The sequence below is a fragment of the Lissotriton vulgaris genome, chromosome 2_1, assembly GCF_964263255.1.
Source record: "Lissotriton vulgaris chromosome 2_1, aLisVul1.2, whole genome shotgun sequence".
NCBI lineage: Eukaryota > Metazoa > Chordata > Amphibia > Caudata > Salamandridae > Lissotriton > Lissotriton vulgaris.
In genome coordinates this window covers 283,542,986-283,559,378 of record NC_141687.1, presented here as the reverse complement: position 1 = coordinate 283,559,378, position 16,393 = coordinate 283,542,986, and the positions used below count along the sequence as shown (strand labels likewise).

Here is a 16,393-nt window from a genome sequence, read left to right as displayed (position 1 = left end):
AACTTTGTTAATTTTTTTTAGTAATGTTTAAAATTAATAAATAATAGATATATAATAATATATTATTAATTAAACACATATGTAAAATATATATTATATATTTACTTAATTATACATTTTAATAATTACTATAATTGCTTATAAATTATTTAAAAATACTATAAATTACAGATAGATCTCCACAAATAAAATAATTACATAAAAAAGAAAATAATTATTTTTAATAAATTAAAAAATTAAATATAATTTCAATATTTTTAAAATTAATAACATAATACATTATCTAAATTCATTCTAAATAATAAATAAAACTACTATTTAAAGTCCAAAAAAAATCTACAGTATTAGAAACATTGGATAGCGTAAAATGTAAAATTACTATTCCCACTCCAGAAAATGCAAAATTAGGGAAAACATTGTATAGCATAGAGACAAAAATTACTATTACCACTCCAAAAAGTGAAACAGTAAAGAAAACATTGGATAGCGTAGGAGTAAAATTTACTATTCCAACTCCAGAGAGTGAAACAGTAGGGAAAGCACTGGATAGCGTAGGGATAAAAATTACTATTTAAACTCCAGAGAGTGAAACAGTAGGGAAAGCGCTGGATCGCGTAGGAGTAAAAATTACTATTCCCACTCCAGAGAGTGCAACAGTAGGGAAAGCGTTGAATAGCGTAGGGGTAAAAATTACTATTCCAATTCCAGTGAGTGTAACAGTAGGGAAGGCGTTGGATAGCGTAGGGGTAGAAATTACTATTCAAACTACAGAGAGTGAATCAGTAGGGAAAGTTCTGGATAGCTTTGGGGTAAAAATTACTATTCCAACTCCAGAGAGTGAAACAGTAGGGAAAACATTGGATAGCGTAGGGGTGAAAATTACTATTCAAACTCCAGAGAGTGAAACAGTTGGGAAAGCGCTGGATAGCGTAGGGTTAAAAATTACTATTCCAACTCCAGAGAGTGCAACTGTAGAGAAAGCATTGGATAACGGGTGGGTAGAAGTTACTATTCCCACTCCAGAGAGTGCAACAGTAGGGAAAGTGATGGATAGCGTAGGGGTAAAAATTTAAATTCCAACTCCAGAGAGTGCAACAGTAGGAAAAGCGTTGGATAGCGTAGGGGTAACAATTACTATTCCCACTCCAGAGAGTGCAACAGTAGGGAAAGCGTTGGGTAGCATAGGGGTAAAAAATACAATTCCCACTCCAGAGGGTGCTACAGTAGGGAAAGCGTTGGATAGCGTAGGGGTAAAAATTACTATTCCCACTCCAGAGGGTGCAACAGTAGGCAAAGCGTTGGATAGCGTAGGGGTAAAAATTACTATTCCCACTCCAGAGGGTGCAACAGTAGGGAAAGCGTTGGATAGCGTAGGGGTAAAAATTACTATTCCAACTCCAGAGAGTGCAACAGTAGGGAATTATTACCAAATAATAAATATTAAGCAATAAAATAATGTAAAAACAAAACAAATATTATTAATAATTAATTACCAATTAAAAAACATTAAACAATAATATTATTTGTATGCCAAAAAATACTTTTTATAACACATTAATTACAAATTATTTACAAATAATTTCCAATAAAAAATAATTTAATTACCAATTAAATTAATTAATTACCAATTACAAAAATTAATTACACATCAAATATATTAATTACCAATTACAAACATTAACTACCAATTACAAATATTAACTATCAATTACAAACATTAATTACTAATTAAATAAACTAATTACCAATTACTAATATTAATTACCAATTAAAACAATTACCAATTAAAATAATTAATTGCCAATTAATAATAATTAAAAATACATAAATTATCAATACCAATAAATAAAAATAATTCATTACTTAATTACAATTAAAATACTTCCCACCCAATTCCCCTATAAACCCACTACCCGCTACAGAAGTTAAACGCAAAAATTTACTAAAATTAATTTATAATTCCTAAAAAGTAATAATTAATTTAATATAATTAAATTACATTCCCACCCTATTCCCCTATAAACCCACAACCCGCTCCGGTACTAAAACATAAAATTGACTTAAAAATACCATTATAAATATATGAAAATAGTTCACATATAACTTAAAACAAGTAAAATACTTAACAAAAAACATATAACACATACATATTAAATACATAACAATAGTACAAATATCGATATTAGTAACATCGAAATTACTAACATCGATATATTTGATATCGATATTACTGACTTCGATATTACTTACATCGATATAAAAAAATCGATATAACTTACCTTAGGGTCGATATTCTGTCCCACGATATTCTTGACATCGATATTCTTTACCTTCGATATTTCTAACTCGATATTTGTGTAGGTCAATATTTACAATTCGATATTTTGACTCTGTACCAAACAGAAGTGTGCTCACATCCGCTGGGGGGGAGCACACTTCTATCCCTGCCCAGGGTCCTGCGGGTAGGGAAAAGTACTGTTATCTATCTATCTATCTATCTATCTATCTATCTATCTATCTATCTATCTATCTATCTATATCTAGCTATATATATATATATATATATATAAAAATTTTGGCCACCTACTTTCTCTGTTTTTACAAGGAATTTTTCCTATTACAGAACATACTCAATGTCATGTACTGATTATTTGAAGATTGCAATGGTAGTATTTCTTCTCTATCTTCGGTCAGGTGACCGCTGTAACCTTTTACACTGAGGGGCGGGGTGTTATTTCACTAGCATTTATAAAAGAAAAAAAAATCCTGTAACAACTTTACATGTGACCAAGGGCCCACGGGCCCGAAACGCGTCGTGCTGTTGTTACCTCACCTGCACATTAAAACTTAACCCGAAGTCAGATCCTGTGGTCCGTCTCTCTCTTTGTGCTTCGCCGATCCTGGGTGATTGGAAGTAGAGTGTGTGGAGACACTCGGTGCATATATATGCTACAGCTATTTCTTTGGTGTTTTCCAAAACCGCTGCCCAGCAATACTTACCTGGGAGCCACTGTTGCATCCTGGGCATTGGAGTCCATTGATTTCCTCCGACCCTGAACTTTAACACCTGTGATACCTTTGGCTGAGGGGCGGAGCTGTTATTCTCACCTATCCGGTGCGGAGGGGTGCACTTTTAAAACTGCAGAGCGCTGAAGAGGCCACACCGGCTGAAATGCATCCGCCATCAATTTGAAAATAAAGAGTTTTGCCTTAATCCCCGCAGAGGTTCCTGCCTTTCTCTTTTTAAGAGGGACTGCTTTCTTCATATATATATATATATATATAAACCAAAAAAGAAGCTGAGAACTCTGGGGAGTTCTCAAGTTTACGTGGAAAGCAGCTCCAATACACAGCACTCTCAAGACCGGCAGCACTCTAAATTTGCTCACCTCAAATGTCTACTTTTCTATCAAAGTCTTTAAGCGTAGGATGAGCACAATGCCATCCACAATGAGATAGAAAGGGACAAAGTATTTTACCATTTCCACAGCAAAGTTTTCCAGCATAGGATTAGCACAGTGCTATCCTTGCCGAGCTGTAAAATGGCCAATGCCTTTTACCACTCCTGGCACAGTATTACAGCTTTGGATTAGTAAAATACCATCCATCTTTAACACATGTTTTGTTTTCATTATAGCTTTTCAGAGAGGTAAAGCTTTGTCCAGACACAAGGGAGCACCCAGTATAAGTCAAAACAAAACCCATTCAGGCATAGAGTGACGCATAAACTATGCAAAAAAAGGAGCAGAGAACTCTGGGTAGTTCTCAAGTTTAGGTGGAAAGCAGCTCCAATATAGAGCCCTCTCAACACCAGCGACACTCTAAATTTGCTCACCTCAAATATCTGCTTTTCTATCAAAGTCTTCAAGCATAGGATTAGCACTGTACCATCCACACCAAGATAGAAAGGGACAAAGGGGCAGATTTACAAACTCCTTGCGACAACTTTACGCCGCCATTGCAACACTTCTGTGACGCAGCAGCATCGTAAACAATGCACCACGTTGCAACATATTTACAACAGGATGCATCTAGGGAGCTGCGTCACGTTGTAAAGCCCTGCGCTACATTGTACCTGTGTTAGGTATAATGTATGCAGGGTGGGTGTTCTGATGCAAGAAAAAGCCTTGTAAAAATGGCACAGTGAAATTTACAAGATTTCACTGAGTCACTTTTACGATGCCACTGCGTCAAATCATTACACCTTCTTGAAGCAGGCGTAAGGAGTGACGTAGCATAATAGAAATAGGCATTCCGAAGCATTGCTGGAGTTGCGTCGTGCTTGCGACACGACTCCTGCAATGCGTTGCCTTTACACCAATAGATGCGTCACACATCTATCAATCCTTGCACCACGGTGTGCCGCATTGTAAATGCGACACATCAATGGTGGTGCAAGGTTTTTTTGCGTGACGCAAATTAACTGGCGCATCTCTGCTGATATGATTGTAAATTTGCCCCAAAGTCTTTTACCATTTCCACAGCAAAGTCTTTAAGCATAGGATTAGCACAGCTTTTCAGAGAGGTAAAGCTTTGTCCAGACACAAGGGAGCACCCAGTATAAGTCAAAACAAAACCCTTTCTGGCATAGAGTGATGCATAAATTATGCAGAAAAAGAATCATAGAACTCTGGGTAGTTCTTAAGTTTAGGTGGAAAGCATCTCCAATATAGAGCACTCTCAACACCAGCAACATTCTAAATTTTCTCACCTCAAGCGTCTGCTTTTCTATGAAAGTCTTTAAGTGTAGGATTAGTAAACTACCATCCACACCGAGATCAAAAAGGACAAAGTCTTTTACCATTTCCACAGCAAAGTCTTTAAGCATAGGATTATGTAGACTTTGATAGAAAAGCAGACATTTGTGGTGAGCAAATTTACAGTGTCACTGGTGTTGAGAATGCTCTATCTTGGATCTGCTTTCCATGTAAATTTGTCCTATGTATGTATGTTATGCACCCTGCACTTTGCTTGTTATCTGCTCTATGACGCATGGCAGCTTTTGAAGGCTTTGAGGTAATATATATATATGTACAGTCACAATGTAAACCCAATTTATTTATTTATTTATTTATTTGTAGGTTTATAACGCGCCGGAATCACACCCGAAGGTGTATCTCCGCGCAGTGCTGAGATGAAACAGGTCTAGCAGGCACTAAAACTGAAATAGGGTTGTCTTAAGACTTTTCCTGAAGGCTAGATGACTAGAGCACTGTCTAAGGGAGAGGGGGAGGTTGTTCCACAGGCGCGGACCCATAACAGAAAGAGCACGTCCTCCCTGTCTGGTCTTGTTATGTCGTGGAATCTGTAGTAACAGCTGGTTACTGGACCGTAAATTACGAGGGGGGTGATGATGAACAAATTTTTCGGCCAGATAGAGCGGCCCTAGGTTATGGAGACTTTTGTGAACCACACAGCAGGTCTTAAATTCCACCCGTCTCCGGATAGGAAGCCAGTGGAGCTTTTTGAGAAGGGGCAGAGATGGTGTTCTGGGGGGGGCATTTGTCACCAGGCGTGCTGCGGTGTTCTGCACCACTTGAAGTTTGTTGAGCACTCCTTCGTTGGCCGCTAAAAGAAGACCATTGCAATAGTCGAGGCGACTCAATACGAGGGCCTGGACCAAGGTCTTCCTTGTGCTGTCAGGGAGAAGAGGAAACACTTTCCGGAGGAGGCTGATGATATGAAAACAAATAATAAAGCCAAATATAAAAATATGGGGAGGTAGCCACACGGCCCCTCTTCTTTTTTTGTTATATTTGACTCTGGAAAGGGCCCACACGCCCCTCCCCTGTCCAACTGTATTTAGCCCCGGGTCTCTGGGGCCAACAGGCCAACCCTAAGCTATGTGGCGAAGGCTCAGCCGCCACCACTGATGGCCTCTGGTCGTTCACGGTGTGGGAGTTGTCTGCCTGCTTGGGGTTGGCCTTGGGCCTGGTACCAGACCAAGCACTGTGGCCAACCCCTGCCACAATTACTAAAGGACCTGTACAGCATGGGATTGGCTGCCTTTGGGGTGATACTCCAGAGAGCCTGGCAGCAGGCAAGGCTCTGTGGCCAGTACCTCAGCGTGCACGACTAAAGGCCGTGTGCAGCATGGGGTTGGCTGCATGCAGTGGGTTGGCCACAGTGGCCAGGCCCTGTAGCCAATCCCCCAGGATGCATGACCGAAGGCCCTGCTCAGCGTGGAGTTGACTGCCTTTGGGGGGAGTTGGCTAAATGGGGGGATGGAAGCAGAACCTGTGGCCAATCCCCACAATGCTTACTGAAGGTCCTGCACAGTGTGGGGTTGGCTGCCTTTGGGGGGGTTGGTCTTGTGCCTGGCCGCAGGTGAGGACCTGTGGCCAAACCCCTGCCATAAATGGCCAAAGGCACTGCGCAGTGTGTGTTTGGAAGCCTTTGAGAGGGTTGGCCACAGAGCCTGGCTGCAGGCCATGTGCATAGTAGGGTTGGCTGCATTTGGTAGGTTGAGTTCTGACCAATGCACCCGCCACGCACATACAAAGGCCCTGCGCAGCACGGGGTTGGCTGCCTTTGGGTAGGGCTGGCTGCATGCTGGTGTTATCGTTAGGGGAAATTTTCAGTTACAACGTAACGTATCAAACTCTAAAAATCACAGAATTTCACCAGTTATAGTTATACTTATCTCAAGTAACTATAACTCGTTCCCTAAAGTAACTATTCCTCGTGCCCTCACCATGCACTGCTAATTACTCCGCATATTAAATCACTCATGACATATTCTATGACAACATTGATAATATCACTGCAACATTTACAATAAAATTATTGATGTGAAAACTGTGCATGGCTTGGGCACGAGTCACTTAAGTCACTGAGCCATCATACCAGCTTATAAAATAGGACGTTCATGTCCTTGGCATTTATTCCCAAGCTCCATGCATATTAGGCAGTATGTCACCAGGAGTCAAGCTATTCCAGGTCCACTGAAAAGTTTTTTCTTCTTCTGCAGCCGAACACCCCTATGAGCTGGCCATGTACCTGTACTTCCTAATGCAGAACCTGTTTCCATCCTGGGTGGAGATCTATGCCATGGCTGAGAGGGTCATGAGCCTTCTGGAATCAGAAGATACAGAATTCTTTACACATCTCCAGAGCAGCTTCCGGAACAACGTTACATTTGACCCAAAAGTATAACTTTTGAAACATTTTTCTAAATTTGTTGAGAGGCAAATAGTTCTGTAATGTGTTATTGTGACCATGTTGATTAAATAGGTTTGATAGAGGACCTAGCCTTATTTGAAACTGAACAAAAACTAGTACTCACAGTTCAAAATGTATATTATTAATGTATATTAAATTGGACAACATTGGCAGATAAATTAAACATGTCACATGCATGCGTAACACACAGATATCCTCTTGCTCACTATCTCTTTTTTCTCTCTTTCTGTACCTCGCTTTCATTCTCCCGCTCTATTGCTCTTTGGTGCTGTTGCAGTGTAAAGTATTAACCACAGTGGACTAGGGAAACGTGCATGTTTCTTATGATGTATTTATCAGTAACTTTTGGCATGTATATGCCGTCATTTTGAGTTCCATTTTGGAATGTACTAGGGTTTCAGCGGGAGATGCAAGTTGGTGTACATTTGGCCCATTCTATGAGGCTTGGAGACTTGTCACTGAGGGCCTCTTTTACGCCGCCGTTGCGTCACTTTTGTTATGCAGCGGCGGCGCAAATCCAGCACCATGGTGCGGGATACTTACAACGTGACGCATCTGGGAGATGCGTCTCGTTGTAAAGCTCTGCGCCACAAGAAGCCGTTCCTGCGCGGGGGGGGGGGCGTTCCGGTGCAGGTAAAAAGTTGCTAAAAGTAGCTGAGTGAAATCTACAAGATTTCACTCACTCACTTTTAGGGCCACGCTGCGTCACAACCCTGTGCCTGCTTGAAGCAGGCGTAATGACTGACACAGCATGTTACAGATAGGGCACCCCCGAGGCTTGCTGGAGCTGCGTCACGCTTGCGACGCAACTCCAGCAATGCGCCAAATTTCCTCTGGGGATGCGTCACGCATCTGCTTATCCAAGCGCCATGGTGCGCCGCACGGGTGGGCAGATGCGTTGCAACTCTTCTGGCGCATCTCTGCTGATTAGCAGAGATGCGCCAGAAGTCGTAAATCTGCGTCTGAGTGCGTAGTTTCACCTGGGTCTCTGCTGTTACTGAATCTTTTAATGGTTCCTCTCAGGCTTTGACGTCCTTCTTCAGGATAGAGTGGCCTTCATATCAGCAACACACCCAAATCTTTTTAGGTTGAAAAGAAGACCAACTTGAGTTTGTCAAATATTTTCCAGAGACCACTGAAAGCTATATGTGGGACTCCTGGTTTAAGGTGAATCCTCTGAGACAATATTATGTTTTAGGACTCGAAAAAACATATTGTAATTGACATCCTTTACTGCCCCCAAACACCTTTTTTGTTCAGACTGTTCAGCTAAGGGAACAAGTGGAAAATCCAGGTTTCTGGATTAATAGCCATTTTACAATGACAAAACCCTGATGCAAAAACAAGGGGTTATTTATCCTTCAAATATATTATGGGGGATACTTTTTTAGGAACTAGGGGAATCAAGAAATAAGTACTGGTTCATCCTGCAGTTCCAATCTGTTGTACTGAAAATGTATTTGTGCTAGGCTTCTAGTAAAAAAAATATGTTTGCTGCAGGTTGTCTTCACTGCAGGTTTGCAAAAGGACTAAAACAAGTAGTCATGTCTGTGCTTTCCCAAATAGACCTCTACTATCTTCTCGAGTCCGAGCTAAAACATGTAAGATAGTGGCTACTGCATCACCTCCTTGAACCTGGCTAGAAAAAACACAGTATTATGTCCCAGAAGATTAATTAATCAAAAGTGTTACAATGATTCAATTTCCCATTCACACCGAGTGCAAGCTATGATGCCCTAAAAATAGTTCCCAGGAGATTTGAACTTAAAGGAAAATAATCTTAAGATCTTCAGAGGGCTGAAGCAATGGGTGTTCAATTTCCCCTCACTTACTCGGTAGAATGCAATATATTGTCGCTAATAATCCCTTGCACTATCCAAATCCTGGCTCAAGGTTCCACAATTCTGCCCTGACCTGTTCTCCAATTCATTAAACCCTCTTTCAGAATCCCCAGCTCTGCTCAGATCTAGCTAACTACTCCCACAATATGTGGCATTATTACTAGTTGGCTATACCTTTTCTCTGTTATGTTTCCCATATTCATTTTAGATCTCCTAGCACCATGATGTTAGTTATGAATGTGTTCTCCATAAATAAATATATTAATTAATTTGCTATACTAGACAGCCCCACCCCCATTATTTTTCTGTCTCAGCTCTGTAAAAAAATCTTGGCAAAATTCTTTAACATTGCCAATCTATGTCACCCAGGATACTTTCGCCACATTCTTATTTGCAGGCTCCAATCTAGTGTCAAGACGGTATTCTACCAGAAAATTGTGTATTAAATATTGTTCTGGAAAATCTGAAAGCTAGAATATCGACTATCACATGACACAAAAGGTAACTAAATAAAGGTATAGATCCAGGTATATACGTAGACAATATGTACATTTTCAAACTGCGTAAATATGGAGTGAAATGTAGTAAATGTATACTTACCTCTATGCACCTACCTACACAATACTACTGAAGTGGATATTCTGGCTACAGTATTTTGTTTGATGATATTTTTGTTCGATATTCTGCCTTACAAGCGTCCAGTTTCATTGTCTGTCTTCAGATGTATGTATTAAATTCACAAGCCTGCCCTGGTCGATTTACTAATTTGTCAGCATTGCCACCACCCCTTCTTTAAAATCCCAATCCTGCCCCAGCCCCTTCCAAAGAATCTTCCGCAGTTGCATTGCATTTCATAAAGTTCTGCAACTTTGCTCAAACTAGTAACAAAAATACACAGCTCCACCCCAGTCTATTCACAACAGGCCACAACTCTTCCCTCACTCTCAACACGCATATCAAACTTCACAATATGGCTCACGTCTTTCCTCATCCTATTTTTATTTAAACTGTGCAGCCTCTCTTTTCTAAACTCCCAGATGTTTCTCGAACCCTACTCCTATGGCACCATCTTACTTAGATTTGGAAAACATGTTCTTAATCAGTTGGGCCATTCTGGATCACACTGTATTGTTACATATGGCTTCATGTAGTTCTTGGTGTTGCAGAAGTGTTGAAAGAATCCTCTTTCATTCAATATTCTTTGGGCAGGACTTCTTGGTGGAGCTTATTGCTCGTGAAAGGGAAGAAGCCCAGAAGATGATTCCCTCATCAGACGGATCGCAGCAGCATCAACCGCTTGGAAGGGAGCTTCTGATCAGCCCAGTTATCTTCCTCAGAAAGTGGATGGGTGAGGTACATATCGCAGAAGAAAAGTGCCAAATAACTTTGTGGAAGGAAAGAGAAGGATGTTTATATTTCTGTTTGAAGCGCGTATCTTGTGCCATGCTCTGTAATAGGGAGTATGGCACTTGTATGGCACTTGCATTGTTTCTCTTGCAAGACTTGACAGGGCAGATTTACAAGCCCCATGCGCCACTTTTGCGTCACTTTTCCCATGTTAAAAGTGAAGCAAAAGTGGCGCAAGTGGCATGTAAATCTGCCCCGACATCTCTGAGTCTCAAGGAACTTACACAGAAGTAGGCGTACTCCACGTGCCGCCCCAAGACTGCGATCTGAGCTACCTCTGCCCTTCAGATAGTCTTTTGTGAAATGTCAGGAAAGAGCTTAAGATTAACCTCTTCCTTATCTTCCGCCTCCCCCGATCCATCCCTAAAAATGGGAAATTCCCCTAAGTAAAGTTAGCATCCCAACATGAAATTTGTAAGCTGACATGTGTCTCACTTGCTATGTTAAGTGTTCCACTGGCCTCTTAAGCACACTATTAAAAGTAAACCCAATAGAAAATATAAACAAAAAAAGATTGCAAGTTATCCAGAAAATCCTCTACTGTAAATGCAAAAACTGCATAATTTGTATTACACAGGTAGTACATTTTATGAGGGACTGAAGAAGATAATTGGGAGCGTGGGACATTGGAGTTCATTTGAGGAATACAATCTAACAAGCATTTGGCAGCGGTAATTGATCTCACCTACATTAGACGCAACCCAAGTTGCCAGTGCTTTTTTCTCTGCAATTGTGCAGTCTAAAAAAAAGAATCAATATGGGCGCTGGTGTATAGGCACACAGGCCACCATCTTGGAATGCTTTTTCTTCTACTCTACGACTAAATCGGTTAAAAGTGGCCGCCATTGTGTCACCATGCTTGAGAATATGGGCAGGAAAAGGGAGTAGGGATCCAAAAAGACAAGCATTTGCAATGCAATAGGTCTCACATTTACGAGAGTTTGAGCTATTGGCATTGTAAATGACACTGCCTTTTATTTATGTGTTGTATTTAAAAGGATAAATAAAAGGCATTGTCATTTACAATTCTAAAAGCTTAGATTCTCGCAAAAGCGAGACCTATTGCATTGCAAAGTCAGTGCTCGTGCTATAATTTTTTTTTAAAGTGATAGGAGAGAGCATGTCTTTCCTGCAACAGCAGGCAGGACAAAGCTATGTGAGAAAATAGTGCTCGGAGGCTGTAATTAAAGCCTACTGAGTAACAATGCATGTAACAGGGGTGTCACCATGGGAGATTACGAAATGGGACAAGGCGGTACTAAAGAGTGACTACTTATTGGCCAATGAACAGCCACAGTGGACAGTGACACAAGCCAATGAAAAATATGGGCGAGGGGGGCTTGTCAAGCCGACATGGCAGACATGGGCTCCGGCCAGCCCAGCTAAAAATCCTTCATAATCCTGTCTCTCCGTAGCCATCCGGTCATGTACGGACACCCCATCGTTGGCAGACAGTAGCGGTCCCCCATTGGAGGGAGGATGGGGCGCTGGAGTGCAGCTGAACCCGGGAGTGTGCTGACGGGGGCTCGGGCCTATGAAAGAGGCGGCCTCGAGGGACGCAGGGGGAGTTGCCTAGTTCCCTAGCTGACTGGTGGTGGCGCCACCTCGGCAGCGGAGACGTTGGGCAGCGGGGCCGGGACTTCACCAGAGCTGGTGAATGCCCATGGACTGGCGGCCTCTGAGGCGGACCCACGTTGGAGCTGCACTGCAACTCGGCGATCGTGTCGGGCCATGGTGGAGGTGGCGCGAGCCTGGCCGCCGCCATTTCTGTGTCGGCGGCGGATTCCTCATGAGGGCTGTAAGAGCGGGGGCAAGCTTACACCATTGCACCCCCTTGGCCTGGTCGTGAGTCGGGGCACCTGAACACGGCGCTGCTGGAGTGGGGGCCAGCTGGTGCCGAGCATGGGGATCGAGGCCTGCGGACTTCGGAGCCTCCTTCCTTCCTCTCCCTCCCCCACTACACTTGTCCGACGGGTGTCGGCCGTCACGTCGGACCGCGAGGGAGTGCGCGGCGGCGGCACAACGGAGGACTGACAGGGGAGGGGGGCACACCCTACCGGAGGCATGGCGGCGGTGGTGCAGATCTCCCCCCCTCCCATCCTTGCCTCAGAGTGGATGCGATTGGGCCGAGTTGGGGGTCACAGATAGGCCCAGAGTGTCTTGACCATCCTACACTTGACGAGGAGGTGGTACAGGGGGGTATCCCCACATCGGCATTGTGATGAGGTCTGTGGCTGCCCTGGGCTCCCTACGTACCTCTGTCCACCCCTTGGGTGAGGGGTTCGGTGGTCTTGTCGGGCCGCACGGGGAGGTGTCCCTTGGCAGGGCAGCACAGGGTGTGGACTGACTCGAGGGCCATTCCGTGGAACTTTTGAAGTAGCCTGTTCTCCTGTGAATAACGCGCACTGGGGCCATTTGGTAATTGTGGTTCATTGCTGGTGGCCCTTGCTGCGGTCCAGGGCCATAGTGCTCCCACTTGATTTTGGGGGAGCTGCGGGGACCTGTTGGCGGTGGCCAGTATTGGACGAACTGTGGGCCAGCTCTCCCCCCAATCCATTTGCAGACAGCCATTGGCTCACGTTCGGCGGTCAATTCAGGCCGAGGGTTGCCCTCCCCCCCCATTACCCGGCTCAAACCTTGGACTGCTTGCCACCTGGTTAGAAGGCGCTGGGAACAATCCGGGGCCTGTCATGACGCGAGATAAGGGCGGGTGCGGATCATCTAAACAGGGCCCCATAGATAAATTCACGGGTCCGGGAGCCGCCGCGGGGTCTGCTGGGGGACCACAGGGGACCATGCCGGACAATGCTGCACTTATGGCCGCCATCACACAGTCCAGAGACATGCTGGATTCAAAGATAGTGGAGGTCGGCTCAGATGTTATGCTTCTGAGGCAGGATCTGCGGAACACAGTCTCTCGCCTTACTGAGTCCAAGATACGCGTCTCAGGAGTGGAGGACGATCTTACCACACTGAAGAAACGGGTGGTGGCCTTGGATCCCACTCAGCGGGGCCTAGCGATGCGAGTGGAGGATGCAGAGGGGAGGGCAAGACGCAATAAACTCCGCTTTGTGGAGTGGTGTGGCTCACTGGTTAGAGGCGGCAGACCCGGGAGCAGAAGTCGGCCGGGACCAGGGTTCAATTCCTGACGCGGCAGGGTCGTGGACTTTGGTCAGCGGACTCGATAATTCTCGCTTCGGTGCCTACTCTAACCAGGGGTCCCACTCGGCAACTCTGGGCACTAGCTTGCCTAATCTCCACAACGGCCCCTCCAACGCCGGGGATGCTTGGCTCCACCTTGGGGACTCCCAGCCGGGACCATCCCACAGGGAAAGCCAGGACGGGTTCCCCAGCGTTACACAGCGCCAGGAAACCTCTGGGTAACAGTGCGCTTTACAAGCTCAAACATAATAATAATAATTTGTTGGTTTTCCGGAGGAGTGTGAGGGGGCAATATGGAACAGTTACTCACGCAGTGGCTGGAGAGTTGGCTTCCACCAGAGTCTGTCCCGTTGCTTTGTGAACGAGCTTGCCCATCAAGCGATCATGCAGAAGCCTCGGCCTGGGTCCCGCCCGAGATCAGTAATCGGGAAGCTTTTGAACTATCACAACCGCGATGCTATCCTGAAGCAGGCAGGAATCAAGGAACCCCTACAGTATAACAATGCACGCGTCCTCATTTTCCCCGACTATACAAGACTAGTTCAGCAGCAGCGGCAGCCATTCTTGGCGGCCAAGGCCCGATTGAGAGATCTTAAACTCCCTTACACTTTATTGTATCCTGCTCGCCTACGAGTGGTCTACCGCTCCCGTACTCACTTTTTTGATCCGCCAGAAGAGGCATTTAAATGGACTGATGAGACTGTAAGGGTGCGGGCTCATACACCACCTGGGAGGGAGTCTGACTCCTCATCATCGGGGGCGCCTCATCGGGGGCCCCGCTGACACAGAGGAGTCTTCGACGATCACGCTCCAGGCGCCGCGCTACGTCCTGTGAAGCACCATCTCTAACTGGCTCGGCCTCAGGCCGGCGGACTCCTGTGCCATGATTGACACGTCAATGAGGGGTGGTAGTGAAGTAGTCTATATTGTGCAGTTTGGAGAGGCTTAACTATCGGCCAGGTTCAAGTAGTGGACCGGGACTACCAGAGAGAGTGCTGACAATAGATGGGTTGTAAGTTGGGGATCCACAGAGCCACATGGAAGGCTTCCCCAGTACGAAGTGTGGGACCCTGGGGTCCCTCCGTTTTATCAGCTGGAATATATGGGGTGCCCTTCATAGGATTAAATGTAGGCATTCTTCAGTACGATAAGCGGGCTGGGGCGGATGTCCTCATACTACAAGAGACACACCTCATGGGGACAAAGACTCTCTGCTTCCAGTGATACAGGTACCAACAGGTATTTCACTCACGCTTTGCAAGGGGGTCACGTGGGGTGGCGGTATTGATCTATCTTAGGGTCCCCTATGTACACACTAAGCAATGGACCGACTCCCAGAGGCGCTACATATTCCTGCAGGGCATGGTTGGAGCGGAGTCCCTAGTATTGGGAAGTGTATACGCCCTTCCTCCATTACAGTGGAACCTTGTGGAGCGCCTAATGAGTATTTGGGTGGATATGCCAGACGGGATGTCTATGGTGGGAGGGGACTGGAATGACATTATGGATACGGCCGCAGATCGGTGGAGGGAGAAGGGTGTTTCCGAGAGTAGTGGTACCACGAAATTATATTCTTTAGCGCAGGACTCGACTGGAGGGATGCTTGGCGCCATCTGCATTGGGAAGATAGGGAGTTTACGTACCTCTCGGCAGTTCATGCCTCATTCTCCAGACTTGATTACATTGTTGTCCCTCGCATGCATGTGGGCAGGGTGGAGACAGCGGAGATTCTGCCTAAGGGGTTTGTCGGACCATTCTCCAGTCGCCCTGAACATACGGATGGGGCCGGGGAGGCAGCCGTTCCGTTGGCGCATGTCGGTGTGGCACCTGCAAAATAGTGAATATAGGGTACATTTGTGCAAAGCCATTGATGAATATCTGCGAGTAAATGTGGGGTCAGTTACTGGGGCTGATTTGGTATGGGAGGCGATGAAGCCTGCCTTGAGGTTAACGGATATATCTTGGTGCGCAGCAGCCCGTAGGGCACCTGGGGAGGCGCTGCGGCAGGCGGAGGCGGATGTCGACGATCTTGAGCGTCGTGACCGAGCAGTCGGAGGTGGCCAGGTCAGGCGACAATTGCTGCTTGCCCAACAAAACTACGCCTGCTGGACGAAGCCCAGCAGGTGTGGCTAGCGGCTCGCAGTAGAGTGTGCTAATGGAGTGACAAATCCAGAAAGATGCTCCACCTACTCTGCCAGGGGATGTATCATTCGCAGACCCTCCCGGGCATCTTGGGCCCGGCGGGTGAGCCTCTCACGGATCCACCGGCCCTGGCAGAGAGTTTCACTACCTATTATGCGGACTGGTACGCCCCTAAGGAATGTCTGTCAGCAGACGTGGTTGATCGGTTCTTGGCCGACCACCCGCCCAAGGCTCTTAACAGATGCAGTGAGAGAAGAGCTGGAGCTACCGCTGATGGACGAGGAGCTGGGAGCTGCATTGGGGGACTTTCATTCTGGGAAGGCCCCAGGGCGCAATGGGTTTCCTAGCTAATTTTTTAAGCAGTATTTTCTGCAGTTGGGTCCCCATTATCGTGCGGTGGCGGGGGAGCGTGGCTCTCTTCCTCCGGATTGGATGCATGCGGAGGTGGTGGTGTTTCACAAGCCTGGTAGGCCACCGGAACAGCATGCATTGTATAGACCCATCTTGAATGTAGAGGGCAAAATCTTGTTGAAAGCCCTGGCAAATCGTCTGGTTCCTCATATTGCAACACTGGTCTACCCGGATCAGGTGGGCTGTATGCCTATGGGGCGACCAGACACAACATCAGACGAGCAAATATTGCAGTGGCGGCCATCCAA

The 16,393-nt window shown here is 45.5% G+C and overlaps 1 protein-coding gene across 1 annotated transcript in view; it reads left to right on the top strand.

The window, feature by feature from the left end:
• The window catches only part of LOC147729973 (uncharacterized), a 1,004,770-nt gene that overhangs the window by 294,839 nt on the left and 693,538 nt on the right, over positions 1-16,393 (top strand). The window contains exons 10-11 of the mRNA XM_086954938.1: positions 6,971-7,149; positions 10,233-10,376. Coding sequence (XP_086811064.1) covers positions 6,971-7,149; positions 10,233-10,376 — 323 coding nt within the window. The remainder of the gene's footprint in view (positions 1-6,970; positions 7,150-10,232; positions 10,377-16,393) is intronic.